The sequence below is a fragment of the Pholis gunnellus genome (genome assembly GCF_910591455.1).
Source record: "Pholis gunnellus genome assembly, chromosome: 13".
In the NCBI taxonomy this organism is placed as follows: domain Eukaryota; kingdom Metazoa; phylum Chordata; class Actinopteri; order Perciformes; family Pholidae; genus Pholis; species Pholis gunnellus.
In genome coordinates this window covers 15,675,969-15,690,922 of record NC_136540.1, presented here as the reverse complement: position 1 = coordinate 15,690,922, position 14,954 = coordinate 15,675,969, and the positions used below count along the sequence as shown (strand labels likewise).

At 45.7% G+C, this 14,954-nt stretch overlaps 2 protein-coding genes across 2 annotated transcripts; both read right to left on the bottom strand.

Moving 5' to 3' along the window:
• On the bottom strand, positions 1-7,981 carry zc3h12b (zinc finger CCCH-type containing 12B). Its single transcript, XM_079172261.1, has 6 exons — positions 7,941-7,981; positions 3,043-3,832; positions 2,781-2,920; positions 2,403-2,637; positions 2,044-2,150; positions 1-1,938 (listed from the first exon to the last, which is right to left on the bottom strand). Exons 2-6 carry the CDS (start codon positions 3,675-3,677, stop codon positions 512-514), a joined length of 2,544 nt encoding a protein of 847 aa, XP_079028387.1. The 5' UTR covers positions 3,678-3,832; positions 7,941-7,981; the 3' UTR covers positions 1-511.
• A 516-nt stretch (positions 7,982-8,497) lies between these two features.
• amer1 (APC membrane recruitment protein 1) lies at positions 8,498-14,424 on the bottom strand. The gene is made up of 2 exons (XM_079172120.1): positions 14,013-14,424; positions 8,498-12,880 (listed from the first exon to the last, which is right to left on the bottom strand). The coding sequence occupies exon 2, from the start codon at positions 12,770-12,772 to the stop codon at positions 9,839-9,841; it is 2,934 nt and encodes a 977-aa protein (XP_079028246.1). The 5' UTR covers positions 12,773-12,880; positions 14,013-14,424; the 3' UTR covers positions 8,498-9,838.
• Positions 14,425-14,954: the final 530 nt, after the last annotated feature.

Here is a 14,954-nt window from a genome sequence, read left to right as displayed (position 1 = left end):
ACTGAACAGTCTGGAGCTCCATACATCAAACCATAAACAACCAAAACAAAGCAACACTTTCAGAGTTGATTGAGTGGACATTTAACAGCCCTGCTAAATGTTGGCAGAGTATTCCGTGTATATTTTGTAGAGTTAATGATGTTGAACCAAGGCTCAGTTGATCGTGGATATGGTACAAAGCTGGTATGCAGCTCCTGCTCAGGTGGTATGAATGTGTTATGAAGCGGATTTCTAATAAGGTGTACTGCAACACACTTCATAGAAAAACGTAGCTTTCAAATGTGAAACATCTTACAATTTGAGATAAACTTATTAGACAAACCTCCACTACGCTGATTACTTCTATGTCATCTTAGTGATGTAAAATCTTATTTCCCCACCCTAAGACATTAACAAAAAAAAACTCCTGAGGGCAGATGTTGCACATGCAGCAACATTTTTAAGTGCCTATCTTTGCAATCAAAATGTGCATTTCCCTTATCACATCACTCTTGAATATAAGATTAACCGCTTAACGGCATGACCTTAGTTTTGTAACAATGATGGCGGCAAGTTGCTGTGGATCGGTTAAATGAGGGTTCTTCTCCATTACCGAGTGGACTACGTAAGCAGGAAAGATGTTACAAAGGTTCCGATATGTTTGATACTGGTGGTCTGGGATGACGTACCGCTCTTGATGTTCAGCTGCAGATGGCATCTCCCACGGCGAGTTCCAGATTTGCTCCATTTTGTCCGGCATGCTGCGGACCATCACTCGCTCGCAACACGGCATCAGGTTGTTACTCAAAGGATACGAATGATATCCGTAGGACTCGTTGCCACAGGGCAGCGGGTCCCAGCTTGCATGCTGCTCCCGGCACAGTGGAGGTCGCCTCTGTCTCATTGGGTTGCTATCATATAGCCTTGAATCCGATATGCTGTCCATGCGAGTCATGCCGAGGGACCGTGTGGGCTGCGAGGACAGCGGTGGGAGGACGTTCTGAGTGAGGGGATAGTCTCCGGGACAGCTGGACCTGGCTCCCACCGCAATGTGCTGGATATGCGGTGCCAGACGAGATCCGGGCTGCTTGCGGGGGCCCTGCTTGGGTTCCTCAGGTCCATAACTCTGCACCCGAGTCAGCGCTTCATGACGAAACCCATGGGAGAAAGCCTGCATCCGACCCTGCGCAGGAGACTGCTGCTGCCCCTTCATGCTCTCCTCTAAGCTACTGTCCACGGAGCTCGGGTACATGTCCCCGTAAGAGGAGAAGGAGTCACTGTTTGAATGGCTGAGGCAGGACTCAAGGCAGTGGCTGGGATTTCTCTGATACACGCCGTGCTCGTGCTCCATGCTACAGAAACTGTCGACATTGTGCATGCTGCTCATGCTCATATTTGAAAAATCACTGTGCAGTGAATAATAGCCATGGTCGCTAACCGAGTCGTACTTTGGGAACTGCTCATTGTACGTAATAGAGGCGCCATGACTATTGGTAACTAAAATAGGAGGGTACTGTACGCTGGACATGTGCTCCAGAGAACTGTGTGCGAACTGCAAAGATCCCGGCACCGGGCTGCTGGCTGATCGTGTGTTCAAGGCCCCAGCTGCGTGACTCTTGATGGGCTGCATGGTGGGCACGCTGAGAGCGGACACCAGGGAAGGCACTGAATTTGTCTCAGACTTCCTCGCAACGGACAGCGCCTCCAGAGGCTCACAGGCCACCGTGCGAATACTGGGGTCAGACTGACGCTTGGGTGCCACGCGTTTGACCTCGGAGTTGCCGTCCCCCTTCACGGTCGCCGGACCAATACCGCATTTAGCTAAAGCCCCCTCGCTCATCGTCTTCACCGCGGACAATTTGGCAAAAGCCCGTAGTTCGTCAGCCACCGACCGCAGCGGCTGGTTGACGCGCTCCGGATGATAGTACTTGCACTTGTGTCCATATGTGCACTTTTTCCCTTGTTTGAAGAAAGAGTAGATCAAGTCAATAAAAGAAAAGAAAAGAAAAGTACACACTCAAATTCTGCAAACAAAACTGCAACATCGACAAGCAGAGAACTTACCATAGGGGCAAGGTTGTTTCTTGTGCTCTGGAACAACAGGACGCTTGCGGAGGAAATTTTCTAAGCTCGGACCATGTCTTCCCAAGGGATCATCAGGTGGCATAAACCTATTCAAAAAAGAAATGTCAGCTGTATTGTTTTCAGCATTAAGAGTCGGTGTCGATTTTCTAATTCGCAAAGGCCATCATACAATCACGAAATAGATTACGTCACACATACATAGTCTTCAAAAGTTTTGAATAAATAACAATGTACACAACTAACACGCTTTGATATACAATCATTGTATTTTAGTGGATGAATTATAGTCCTAGAGAGCATTTCTAAATACTTTGGAAGCCATAAGAATGAATCCTTACTTGTCATTGACAAACGAGTACATTAGGAGACGCTCTTCTATGAACTTCTTCCACTCTGGCTTCTCATTTTGCAAGTCCCTGTAGTTGTCGTTTGACACAATAATTCCATCAGAATCATAAGACAGCTTCACTATGAAGCGATCGTCGTAGCACACCACTCTCCTGCCCTGAACTCTCCGAGACGGGGTGAAAACCAGGATCTTCTCTTTTTCCAGCTTGCGCAATATCTCTTGATCTGAGGGAGAAGTGTCACGTAAGACCACGCTACAAGATCATACTTCAGTCACATACACAAAAAGCAAATTACACGTAGTTTGACTGTTGCCTCGCCAACTACAACTACTCAAATAGCAACTGCCTCACAAACAGCTTTACTACCTGCGATGAGGGCGTCGGGCCTCGACTGTTCCTTTCTCCAGGCTGGCACAAACACAGTGATGTCCTTGTGTCCTTTCTCCAAGAACCACTCGACAGCAAGCTGGATACCACGACACGAGAACACCTCTTTGTTTCCGTGGCTAGAAAAAGAAAACATCGGGTAGAAAGGGCTTCGTTTACCTCACAAATTTGGACATTCATTAGAGGCAAATGTTTCCGCAACGAAAAAGACCAATTATGTGTGTGTGCGTGTGTGTCTTACCTCATTGCCACATTTGAGCCATCGACGACGATGGGCCTGAGGTTGTCAAACGTGTCCACAGAGTCGTCCTCCACCGACACCTCTGGGCTGACGGCCTCTTTAACGCAGGGCGGCCGTGATGTCGACGTCGCCGCGCTGCCGCAGGGTTGGATTTCCGGCTCCACCTTGTTTCCGAGCCTCACCAGCTCCGCGAGAACGTCGTTGATGAGCGCGGCGGCCCCCAGCTTGGTGAGCACCGTCTCCACCTGCTCCCCCGAGTAGCCCAACTTCAGCGCAAATTCCATCTTGGTCTGGTACTCTCGGTCACTGGCGGGCTTGGCCCCTGGCCCGGCGCCGGCGTCATCCTCGCGGAGCTCTTGGGCGGTGCTGCCCTGGGAGAAACTGGGCCGGTCGAGGCAGGGAGAGCGGCAGAGCTGCCGGTGGGGTTTGGCGACGGCCAAGGGCTCCCTCTTCTTACACCGGCTGCTCACCCGAACCCTCTGGTGGTGCTGCTGCTGCTCTTCCGGTTCGCTCTCTGAGCTGCTTCCGTCCTCGGAATCGTCACTGGCATGCTGGGCCTCGCTTGAGTTAATGTTCTCCTCCCTGCATGGGCGTTTTTCCATTTTGAGCTTCTCCACCATCAACCATACTGTCATCACGTTCGTCTCGACACCTCAGATTTCCGCCCCATGCTTCCTCACCTCCGCCGTAACCAAGGAATCATGTTGAATGCTGGACTTTAGCGCCACAGGCTCTTTGTTTGGAGCCAAAGTAACACGTGTGGGCAGAGCAAAAATCAAGCTATTAAATCCTGAAAGAGAGCGAAAAAGTTTCAATCAGTGAAATACGTTACATTTTAGATGAACCATAAGGAGTCATTTGCCTTTGTTCCCATACATAGACTTCATTTGTTGGCCCACCAATAAGGACTATTATGTATCTTTAAAAGTCTACTTGGAAAAGCAGTTGAAAGATTGCACTTGAATGAAACATTTTAGTTTGTTAGCTTGTGAATTCAGACATCTTTTAATGCACCTTGGAGAAGGTCTACATAAAGACGATTCAATTTGTGAATATATATCTTTTTCTCTCCGTTTCAGCACCAATCCCCCCCCCCCAAAACTGAGCTTTTCCAAAACGGTAGGCCAGCCCAACGGGGGTCCGGAGCTGTGTGCCAGCTCGCCAGTAAAGGTATAAGGACAAACTTTAGTCGCCTCTAAAAGCAGAGCCGTCATTCACTTGGATCTGTGATCATTTTGTCTGGATTCTATCGCCGCTGTGCAGCAGCTTGGGAGTGACTGCTGGTTAACATGCAATGTTTATTGGCCAACATTAAATAACAAGAAAAACGAAAATGATTTTCGTTTGGTGCTAATGTTGGTGCAAAACGTTTTCACACGAAATCTGCATTTCAAAATGTAGGTGTTGAGTCCCAACCCTACTTGTGGTAGACCATGTACTTTTCCACCTGTGGGTAACACTGCTATCTGGGGCAAGTGACAAACCTAGTCAGCCAAATGGAACGTGTTAGTCACCACCACAAAGAAACTTAATATATAGCAGCACATGAACAGGGCTGATATGAATACTGTGCATATGCACGTTCTCACTGTCTGACTGTGTTTTTCTGTTTGTGGTTCACAAGCGGCGACTTTAATCTTTTGCTGTGTTTGTTGGTGAAACTGGACGGTTAAATAGTCGGTCAGTGAAAGGTCGTATGTCACAGCTACAAACTCTTGATTCTCACATTTACAACCAATGATGTGCTTAAAGCCTTAACTAGCTGCACATTCAAACCATAGCAAAGCATCGTGTACAGAAAGTCACTTTTTCCAAACTACAACAAAAACATACATACAAAAAAGAAAAATGTCCTCGACCTCCTCTTGCTTGTAGGTGCAATATGTAAAAAAATATATATATATAGATACAACAGACTTCCCCGTCTCTCTGGCTGACTTGTATGTAAAAGAAAAGCCCCGGTCTTCCAGCACAGAAGGTGTTAACGTGCTGCAGTACAACCGGCGCCTCTATGTGCACAGAAGCCTCGCTGGTCTCTCAAAGCAGCGTCTGAGCCAGACACACGTGGAGTGAGTACATGTAGTTAACACAACCTGAGACAAAGTGTGGGCAGCACAGTGTATCCCTGTGCCTGCAGCCCTCTGAATCGAAGCAGAACCCCCGAGGGAACGTGTTTTCATGGTAAAAGCAGAGCAGGACTTCAGGTCATAAACATCTGGATATGTCTACATGTGGACATTGGTAATAATCAGATAATCTCGATAACAAGAAGCCCTGGAACTACACTTTCCTCCGGTCTTGCAGAGGGAAGAATACAGCTCAGCTTTTCGAGCTTCAAGAGGTGCAGCCCATGATGTGGGTTGCTTAGCAACACAGCCTTGTCATCAGCTAACTCCTTTTTTTTTTTTTTTTTACCAGTCACGACTAACACAAACACAGCTCATCATCTCTCTTCAGGCAGTCAGTGAACGCAGAACACTTACAGCTGCACTACACATCTATACTGGAACTCTTGAGGCAGCATATTTTGAGATTTAAAAAAAATAAGAAATCACATTACTATGTCACTGGTAACATCCTCATCAGGTAATACACAAGACTGATAATCATGGTAAGACCCTGAAGGTTGATCGATATTCTGAGGGTCAATCTACAGCTCCAAATGTATACATTTCACCTCCCAGCATCAGTTGAGTACACCGTCTCACTGTTGATCAGAACCTAGGTTTGAACATTTAAAAACAACTAGCGAGGCACAGTCTTTGGAAATCACACATCCCACTGCCATTCAAGACATTTCACAACATGTTTAAGGGAGCAGAGCTCTCTTCCAGTCCTTTCCCATCCACCTCCAGATTCACAGCCATCAACTCAGCGAGGCCTCCAGACTCTCTCTCTGCACATGCACAGGCTCGTGTGATTCTGTTTCATAGCAACAAGTGAAACAGGTCCCCGAAGCCATCTTTTTTACATCGCCAATGCTGACCCGACATGGTATACCCAGCATAAAGCAGGGACATACTGCACCGCGGTCAGTGTTGGGGACATGTGCCACTCGGCTAGTTGGATATGTTGAAAATAAGATTGACGTATTTAAAGTGAAGTGCAGCCACCACTATAAAAAAAAGATCCAGCAGGTATTTCCTATGAGACCGCCGAATGACAGAATGGCATGTACGCGTTACTGTGTACTCTGCTTTATATAGTTGTGACACTTTTAGCAGGCTTAAAACTCAAAACTACAAAACTGAGATTATCTTGAACAGTGTTCTGCAAAAAAATGATCCATGCCTAGAAGTAAACTTATCTTCTGAGCTGAAAAGCACAAACATAAGTGAGAATGGACATCCAAGGGGAAGTCGTAGTAGTCTGTCATCCAGGGCATGGAACCAAGAAACACTAAATCGTATCTAATTTTACACTTATTAGATCAATGACATCTCTACTGCTACAACGGGAAGACTGGATGCTGACTGATCATCATGAGACTGCGTTTACTGGTCATCTTACACACCAACATCATCCATTTGACCCACTGGTAGATGACCTCTCACAGTGGGTCAAGCCAACACTTCACCAGGAGAGGAAGATCTTTCATTGACAACAAAAAAGTACTCGTAAGATTCACTATAAACAGTCAAGCAGGAAGAAAGGTATCACTTGCAAGTCTTTTCAGTCATTTTTGGGTGGGTTTTAAAGTACAAATTTAGCCACATGTCATTACTGGGCCCATGGACCATTACTCTTCACGTCTTAGGCCAACTGACTAATCTCACCCCAGAAAATCATTGTCTCGCACCACAAGTACATGATATAAAGTTGCACCTATGCTCTATACTGAGGAAACTAATTTCCTGAAGATGACTCTGGGCTAACTTGCTTTATATTAATCATATTAGTCAAGTGTATTGTATGTCAAAAATATTGCATTAACTTCTAACCAACAACGCTCTATCAATGTGAGCTTCTTCTGACCTATTTTTTGTTTTTTCCTCTCATCACTTTGAAAGGAAAACAGAGGAAAGGATCCCTTTAGCGAGGGTATATTAAAAGTAGTCAAAAAGAAAGTGAGGATTGAACTGATTTCTCATGTTCAGCCAGTTTTTCCTTTGCTCGCTGTAACATCAAACTATATGAATGTGCAACCAATGACAGTGACAGTACATACAAGCTCCTGAGCTGTGAAATGAAGCTAGATGGACTATAACTAGTTGACACGTCAATAGAAAACCCTCAAGTGCTTGACATCATTAGCAACAGCATCCCGAGTTGAGAAGGATGAAAAAGGAAGGTTAAACAAGATGACAGTCACAGAGCTCTCGTACTCACAATGCACTTTTTTCGTATAGCATTGTAACATTAGCGCTGCTCACGACGTCACCTTTGTGATTGAGAATGACTGGTTTGACATCCTTTAGGCCCAGAGTCACAGCTAGCACAGCAGCTAGCATGCTAGCGTACCGTTACTTGGCCGGCTGGAGAGTCAACATGTTAGCTTCATGAACTCACCGGCCTACTTCGGTTTATCCTGCCGGTCAAAATGGCTGGAGAGCAGTTAGATGGCGGTTATCGGAAGATATCGCCAACGACCAAGCCTGTCAGGCAACCCGGTGTCTATTCAGTTAACGTTAGCAATGCTAGGTAGGTTAGCTAGGTGAGCTAACGTAACGCCACAGTAATAACGGACAATTCAGCGGCTCCGCGGGCTAACGTTAGTTAGCTTTAGCTTTTGAGCGTGTGCTAACATTTTTCGCCAGAATACTGCTGTAACTTGAGATAAAGTTGACGATCGGTGGCTATTTCAAGCGGAGGTGAAACACAGCAACACAACGACATCCTCTACATAATGTGTCCGTATTTCACGGCTGTCGGTGACTTCACACGGGGGCTCATCTCACCTTGTTGCTGTCATCCTTCCTCGCCTGTAACACTTCTGTTTTGCTGCCATTGGCGCTGTCGCAGTTTAGTCCGGGTTGCCAGATAACGCGAAGGAAACAAGTAACCTCAGCGGTGAAAAGACAGCCGGGTCACAAGCGCAAGGAAGCGAGGGCAGATTAGTGGTGGATTCCAACTGGGGTAATTAAATGGGAATAACTTAATCATGAATTCATATCGGAATATAAATTATAATTAAATGTGGTCTTGACTGTTTTTGACTATATGTTTTCATTGCATTGAGTGACTTGCTGAAAACCTCAGCTCAAATCAAATACAGAAGCTTGATGAAGTAGCCACACATTAAAATGAATTATGTATCTGGTGCATGTTAAAGATAAGTGCCAGTGATTTCTAAAACGTGTGCAAGCAGCTTCACGTCAACTCCTGTCAAGACGGTCGTGGACTCTACACCTTCTCCTCAGTTTCAGTTGAACTTCAAACTGTTCATCGGTGTCAGTGTGAATGAAAAAAAAAAATGAAAATGAAAACAAAATGTTTATTTTTGTATAAGGCAGTGTTCTACTGTAACAAAAAATAGTAACAGATTCTCAAGAGGAACCCCCTAATGTAACATGGATGTAACTTAATAAAAAACATTTAAAAAACTCAAACAGAAACAATATTGCCAATTTGTAATAACCATTCTGAATACAATGTTAAGAGTGTACAAACAGCTGAGAATATAAATACAAATTCTTTGACATTTCTGCAGTATTACCCTATAAAAGAAACTACATCATCTGACAGTTTAACCTCCGACCGATCAAACATTAAATGCACAAGAAAATGAAAACACCAGTTTATCATTTGACAGATCATTTCAAAACTCAAAACAAAAGTCCAACTACGTTTCCACAAGCAGAGCAGTCATGTAATAATTTGAGTGCATCATTTCAGTCAGAATTTAAACTTCACAGGTGGTCCAGCTGTCGGAAAATGGGAGAAAAAAAACAACGCCCACAGTGAGGCCGATTCGGTTTGTCGGGCCAGAAGCAGAACAGTACATTTTAGACTATTAGGTCCTACTAGTTTTTTTCCCTCCACCGTTTTATATATATTTTACTCTTTGACTATTTCTTCAACCTGTTATGTAAAGCACATTCACACACACAAACGATAACTGCGTGTGAAATGTGCTATGGTAAGTAGATACCTTGTAAGGCCATCTACAATATGTAAATGAATTGTTTGAATGTTTTATATTGTGAACGAGACTATTCCTCTCTGTGAATTGATATATCCTCTCATTGTTTACTAAACCCAATCTGTCCGGAAATGAGGTACCTCAAGAAAAGCAGTATATTTGAACATCATGACAGGCCTACATAAACCTTACTGGAGTAACGAGAGGCTGTGAAAAAAGTAGTAAACATAAGCCGGCATTTAAAGCAAAAAGCACACGTGATTTCGGGGGCAATTGGCAAAGAAAGCGAGACTTGGCTCGCCCCGTTTGGCTGTGCTATGGAAACACAAGGCTAATGAACAGCCATCAAACAAAGTGTGGCATTACTATTGAGACCTGGACACTGAGGCTATGTGTGGGGACAAACATTCTAGTACAGTTCAGTAGCTTAATGAGATGAAACGATCACTTGCTGAAACACATTTGTGTCTGTGGCCTTTGTGAAACAAGCTACTGCTACTGGGGAAAAGCAGACAATCCCCTTCTGACTTCCCAATGAGGTCGCTCTCCACATTTCAGAATAGTGTCACGTCTCTCTCGGTGTACAGCAACTTCTCAAATGAATCTGTTGTACAAGTAAAAAAAAAAAAAAAATGAAGCAACAGTTACTCCTTTGGATGCGACATTAAAGCACTCATTAGCACATACGAATGGGATTTCGACGCCAGGAGCCGATTAATTAAAGGTTGCCTCCGGTGAGTTTGCTGCGGGCCACGTCTCTCTGGGTGTTCTCGTCTCACCTTTAGACACACCTGCACTCAGAGGACTCGCAGGATGAGATGTCCCCTCCTTGCTCGCCACTGGTCTGCTGTTATAGGACCGCAAGTTAGTGGCAGCGTTACAAAAAACATCCTCATCCGATTCCTCGTCCATCGTTCCGGAATAAACAAAGGTGCTGTGATGTAAACAAGAATCTGACTGTGAAGGAAGCGATTTACTGTCGGCGCGTTCGCTGCTCGGTGGACTCGAAAATATGTCGCGTTTGACTTGGGTTTGACTCTGAACTTTTCCGTTGAATTCCCCGTCTGTAAGAGGAAGGCTTAAAGCCATTTCTGACCTTGTTTGCCATGAAAAGGCCATAATACCGCCACTGTCTCCACCAGCTGACGCAGACACGAGTACATTCTTCTTGTAACATGGCGAGGAGTGGGGAGAGTCCCTTTGGGTTTGAGGAGAGGAAACGATGGCGGCTCTGTTCTCTCTGTATCCGTCGGGCGTCTTCAACTCGAGGCCTTCCGTGTCCAGAGACCTGCTCCTCCGGTCTAGAGACAACGGATTAGACGTGGGCTGACCGACTCTCACGAGGTGCCGTGGGAGACTAGCGATCGCCCACGTGTTGCTGATCAGGTTCTGTTCGTACAGGTCTAACATTTGATAGTCGCACTCGGCAAACGCGTCTTTTTGCAGGTAGCTTTCTTCGAATTCCTGATAGGGCGACGAGATGTCCTCCTCTAGCTCCATGTGAATCTGCTCGTCGTACTCGCCCTCGTTGTGCATGTCCACCACGTCGAACGTGACGATGGTGGGTAAGGCCTGCATGTTCGGAGTGAAGGCGGAGTTCGTCTCCGAATCGTCGGCGCCGTCGTCCAAGCCGCTCAGCATCTGGGAGTGCTTCGTGTAGTCCACGAGCGCTTGAGAGAAACACACGGTTTGCCCGTCGTCCAAGTCGTTGCCTTCGTCCGGAGACTGAGAACTGATGGTCCTGTACGGTAAAGCCACGGGCTTGTTTTCCTCCAGGTGTTGCTCTTTGGGTTCGCAAAATGTTTCGAAATCGGGGTCGGACGTGCTTCCGAATGACACGCTGCTGTGCCGTTTCTCACAGTCGGCATTTATGGATTTTGTTCTTTTTTCAGTGGAAGCAGGCATGGTTCCCTTTTCGTCAAACACATCCGGTTCTATGTTATTCCTGTTGACTGGCGCTTGTGGTTTTGAACTGGAACTACAGTTCTTATTCGCGCCGATTTCCTGCCGACCAATCCTATTTTGTGCCACCTCGTACATTTCCGCGCTGATCTGCAGTCGGTTCATGTCCGGAACGAAGGCGGAGTCTGTCACACCGACGGGCTCACCTAAATACTCGCACTGTTTGGAAGTGGGCAGCTTTGATTTGTTCTCGTAATGCGGACTGATGAGACTCTCGTCGGGTGCGAACAGTTCATAGAGGGCGTCGCCGCTGTAACTGTCCCTGGGTAACCTCTCGGCCCTCAGTCTGTCGGCCTTCTCCTGTCCGTCATCCGGCCCCGGCGTAGTCGAGTCGTAGTAGCCCTCGTCACTGTTCGGAACCGATTCTTGATGCTCGCTTTGAGGCGTCAGCATGTCGGCGATCGAAGAAGCGTCCGTGCCGCTGGCTTGCTGCGCACTGTTACTGTTCAGCAAGTCCATGTTGTGAGAACTCGTCAGGTCGGCAGTCAAATCTGCATGCTCCTGGCTGCAAGTGCAGCAAATTTCCTCAGACGCGTTGTTCCCCCAGAAGTCATGAAGACACTCCTCATCCAAGTCTTCGGGTGACGCCATTTCTTCACCGCCGCCCTGATAGGTGAGATAACAAGAGGCCCTCTTTCCTCCGCTCCTGCTCCTCTCTCCGGAGACGGTGCTCTCCGTGATGCTGTCGTCTTCCTGATCTGCGATGATGTCCCCACAGCCGGTGAGGGAATCGAAGCTCTTTAACGACGCGACGTCTCCGTAAATCAGGTTTAGCTGCTCCGACGAGCCAACGGGCGTTTCCGACTGCAACGCGGGCGAAGGCATCGTCTGAAGCTTCAGACAAGGCTCGCTGTGTCCTCTCGAACTCTCCTTCAAGTCGCTGGAAACTACAGCCCTCAAATTCATTTCCTCCGTTTCCTCATCATCGCACATCTCACCGTCAAGCTCAGACTTTGGGCTGCCGAGCTCCGCGCTCTTCTCCGACGGCACCTCGTCGGCATCGATACATTCAGGCCCGACGGAAACATCGCGTGGAACATCTGCAAAATCAGGCACATCGGGTTCAGATCCCAGGCACTCCGTGACATACTGGTCGGTGTTGTCCTGGACAACAGGCACCTCTTTCTTGCAGCGAGAGGTCATTGCAATCATTTCAGTTTTATCCAATCCAACATTTCTGTGGTTTCTGTGGTACTTGAAACTTTGAAAAAGGCTCCTCAAGCTCCTTTTCTGCCGGGTGAGAGTCAGCGATTTCTGTTCAGCAGGGGAGTGACTACATTCATTGCGACAGCTACTGTGGAGCTCTCCAGCCGAGTCCCTCTGGCCGAGGAACTCACAATCTCTCGCCGAGGTGCACCGACTGCTCCCGCTGTCCTCATGACTGACCTTACTCAGCCCATCGTGTGTTCTGCTTTTGCTCAGTCCTTTCTTCGAAGACCACTTGTTCGCATTTCTACTCCTCCCTCCAAAAAAACTCGGCAAAATACAGATATTTTTACGAACTCCGAAGAACGTCAGAGCAGTCCTCCTAAATTTCCCAGACTTCGGAGATTTCACCGTCGCATTCATCGTATCCGGCTGAGGCTCTTCCGTGATGTCGTCGGGGCCGCGTCGGGGCGGCTGCGCAGGGGCCGAAGCCAAATCCACGGTGTCCCTCGGTAGCTCGCCTGCCTTCCGAGAAGCCATGGCTACCGCGTTTTACAAAAGCAGTCCAACGGAAGGCATGGCGGCGGAAGTTTCTAAACCAGCGGACGGGACCGCTGTGGTGAATTTGTCCTCCATCTGATGTGAACCCTGGATCAAAGAAAGTTGAGACCAAAATCAATGATTAATTTACTATTTGTCACATTGATGTGTAGGATTCATGTTGCAGACTTTAAACAATATTTCCATTAGGACGTTGGAATTTCTAGTCGTCATTTGTGTATCTCTGTGACCATCTGCCTTTTTAACATTCGCCATCGATTAGTGTATTTTGTGTAGAGCCCAGAAGTACATGAGCCTTTTTTTTTCCTTTTGTGAAAAGCTACATACATTTCTTTTAAGATCACGTTTCCCCTCCATGTCCCTTTCAGGCCTCCGTAATTATAAACATACCAAGTTGTAAAAAAAAAATGTTCTACCCTTTGTTACCAGTTGTTCAGACAATGTAGATGGACTCATGTGTCTGGAAATAAAAGTTGAATAATAATGGTGACTTGCAATATACATACTTTGACTTAAGTAAGTTTCCTCTCCATTAAGTCATTTGAGCCAATCTCTTCTCAAAAAAGCCAGATTCATAAATGTAAGAATGTGTGTGCAATAGTATTTGGCTTGAACTGCGTTTAATATGTAAAAAAATAAAAAAAGGTGCAAAACTATATAGTTAATATAAAGCCAATAGGACTGAGCAGCTTAGTGCGTTAGTTATATTTTATTTTTTCCATTTAATTTTAGATCTTTTCATACATTCCCTATGCTCGTACAGAATATATTGTCTTTGTACGATTATTATTGTATATCTTCAAGTATGTTATGGAGACCTAGATGTTGTTTTGTGGGAGAATATAGCTACATTAAACCAATAAGTTAAACCTTGTAGTAATATATATATATAAACACACGTGCATGCAGGAGAAAGACGGGCTAAGATTAAACTATTCAGGCTATTTAAGTTTAAAAGTGAACATTAATGACAGATCTTATAAACCCGTGAGATATGGTGATAAAGCAACAGGCTACAGATGTAACTATGTTACAGCTGGACAGCAAAAAAGAAAACAATTCAACAATTCTCCGAAACGTACTATAAATGAGAGCCTTAGCAAAGATACTGGTCACGTTAGCTCAGTTTAAGTCAGACCTAACGTTCGTTGGAGACCAAACTAAACGCTACACCACTACATTCACGCGACGGGGCTAACCGTAATGTAAACAAACTTACCAACTGAAGACAGAACCTTGCAGCACGGAGCTGGCGTTGTTTCTTCCGACCAGAGGACGAAGTTCCCCTTCAACGCATCGTTTCTGCTAACGCTAACTTTAACTTCGGGCTACGTTAGTTCCCGTGTGGTGGACTCGGGGCCCCGGAGCAGCTTTGTACGGTCTCATTTGTTTCCACCGTTAGCTAGCTGAGGTGTTTGCTAACAACGTTACTCACCAGTGTCTGTGGCTGTTACGTGAGTGTGACACGTTAAACCACATCGCAGCGAGCACCGTGTGGTATCAATACGCGGTCAAACTACACCCGGGACTGAATTAATAGCTCTAGTTTAGCCTCGCATGTCGATTTGAGTCTAGACGCTCACAGAAACCCGTTTTGCGTTTAAGGTTTAAATACCGGATGATGACTTCCTCTCCCGACTTCTCAGGTAATTTACCCAAACCTCCTCTCGTGAACGTCCTTTTGGCGCATGCTAGTGACGCACCACGTGTGTAACCTATGTGTGTAACGTGTGTTTTATAATACAATAATAATATAACTATTAATGGTAATAATAATAATAATGAATGTTTAATAAAACAATGACATTATTGCATGTTTAAAAAATGTGACGCCAATATTATTTCTAAACAAATAGACGATGAAGAGCTCCTTCTCCATAATGCAGGTCTATCTATTCCGGAATAATTGTAAAATAATATATTGCTGCCTGCATGTGCTATCTATCTATCTATCTATCTATCTATCTATCTATCTATCTATCTATCTATCTATCTATCTATCTATCTAGATCGTGGTTATATCTTTCTGTTGTACACATTTGTATGAGAAAGGGAACCTTGCCGAGATGGGATTTGTCTGCTTTGCTGAGCTGTAGTGGAAATAAAATGCTGACTGGTGTGTGTGTCATCTGTGAATAAAGGAAAGAGTTTTTTATTATTA

Excerpts from the sequence above, each read along its gene's own strand:
- zc3h12b (XM_079172261.1), bottom strand. The coding sequence starts at position 3,677 with ATGACAGTATGGTTGATGGTGGAGAAGCTCAAAATGGAAAAACGCCCA. Across the intron at positions 2,638-2,780 it reads GCCCGACGCCCTCATCGCAG|ATCAAGAGATATTGCGCAAG; the intron begins GTAGTAAAGCTG and ends CTTCTCCCTCAG. Across the intron at positions 2,151-2,402 it reads TACTCGTTTGTCAATGACAA|GTTTATGCCACCTGATGATC; the intron begins GTAAGGATTCAT and ends TTTTTTGAATAG.
- amer1 (XM_079172120.1), bottom strand. The coding sequence starts at position 12,772 with ATGGCTTCTCGGAAGGCAGGCGAGCTACCGAGGGACACCGTGGATTTG.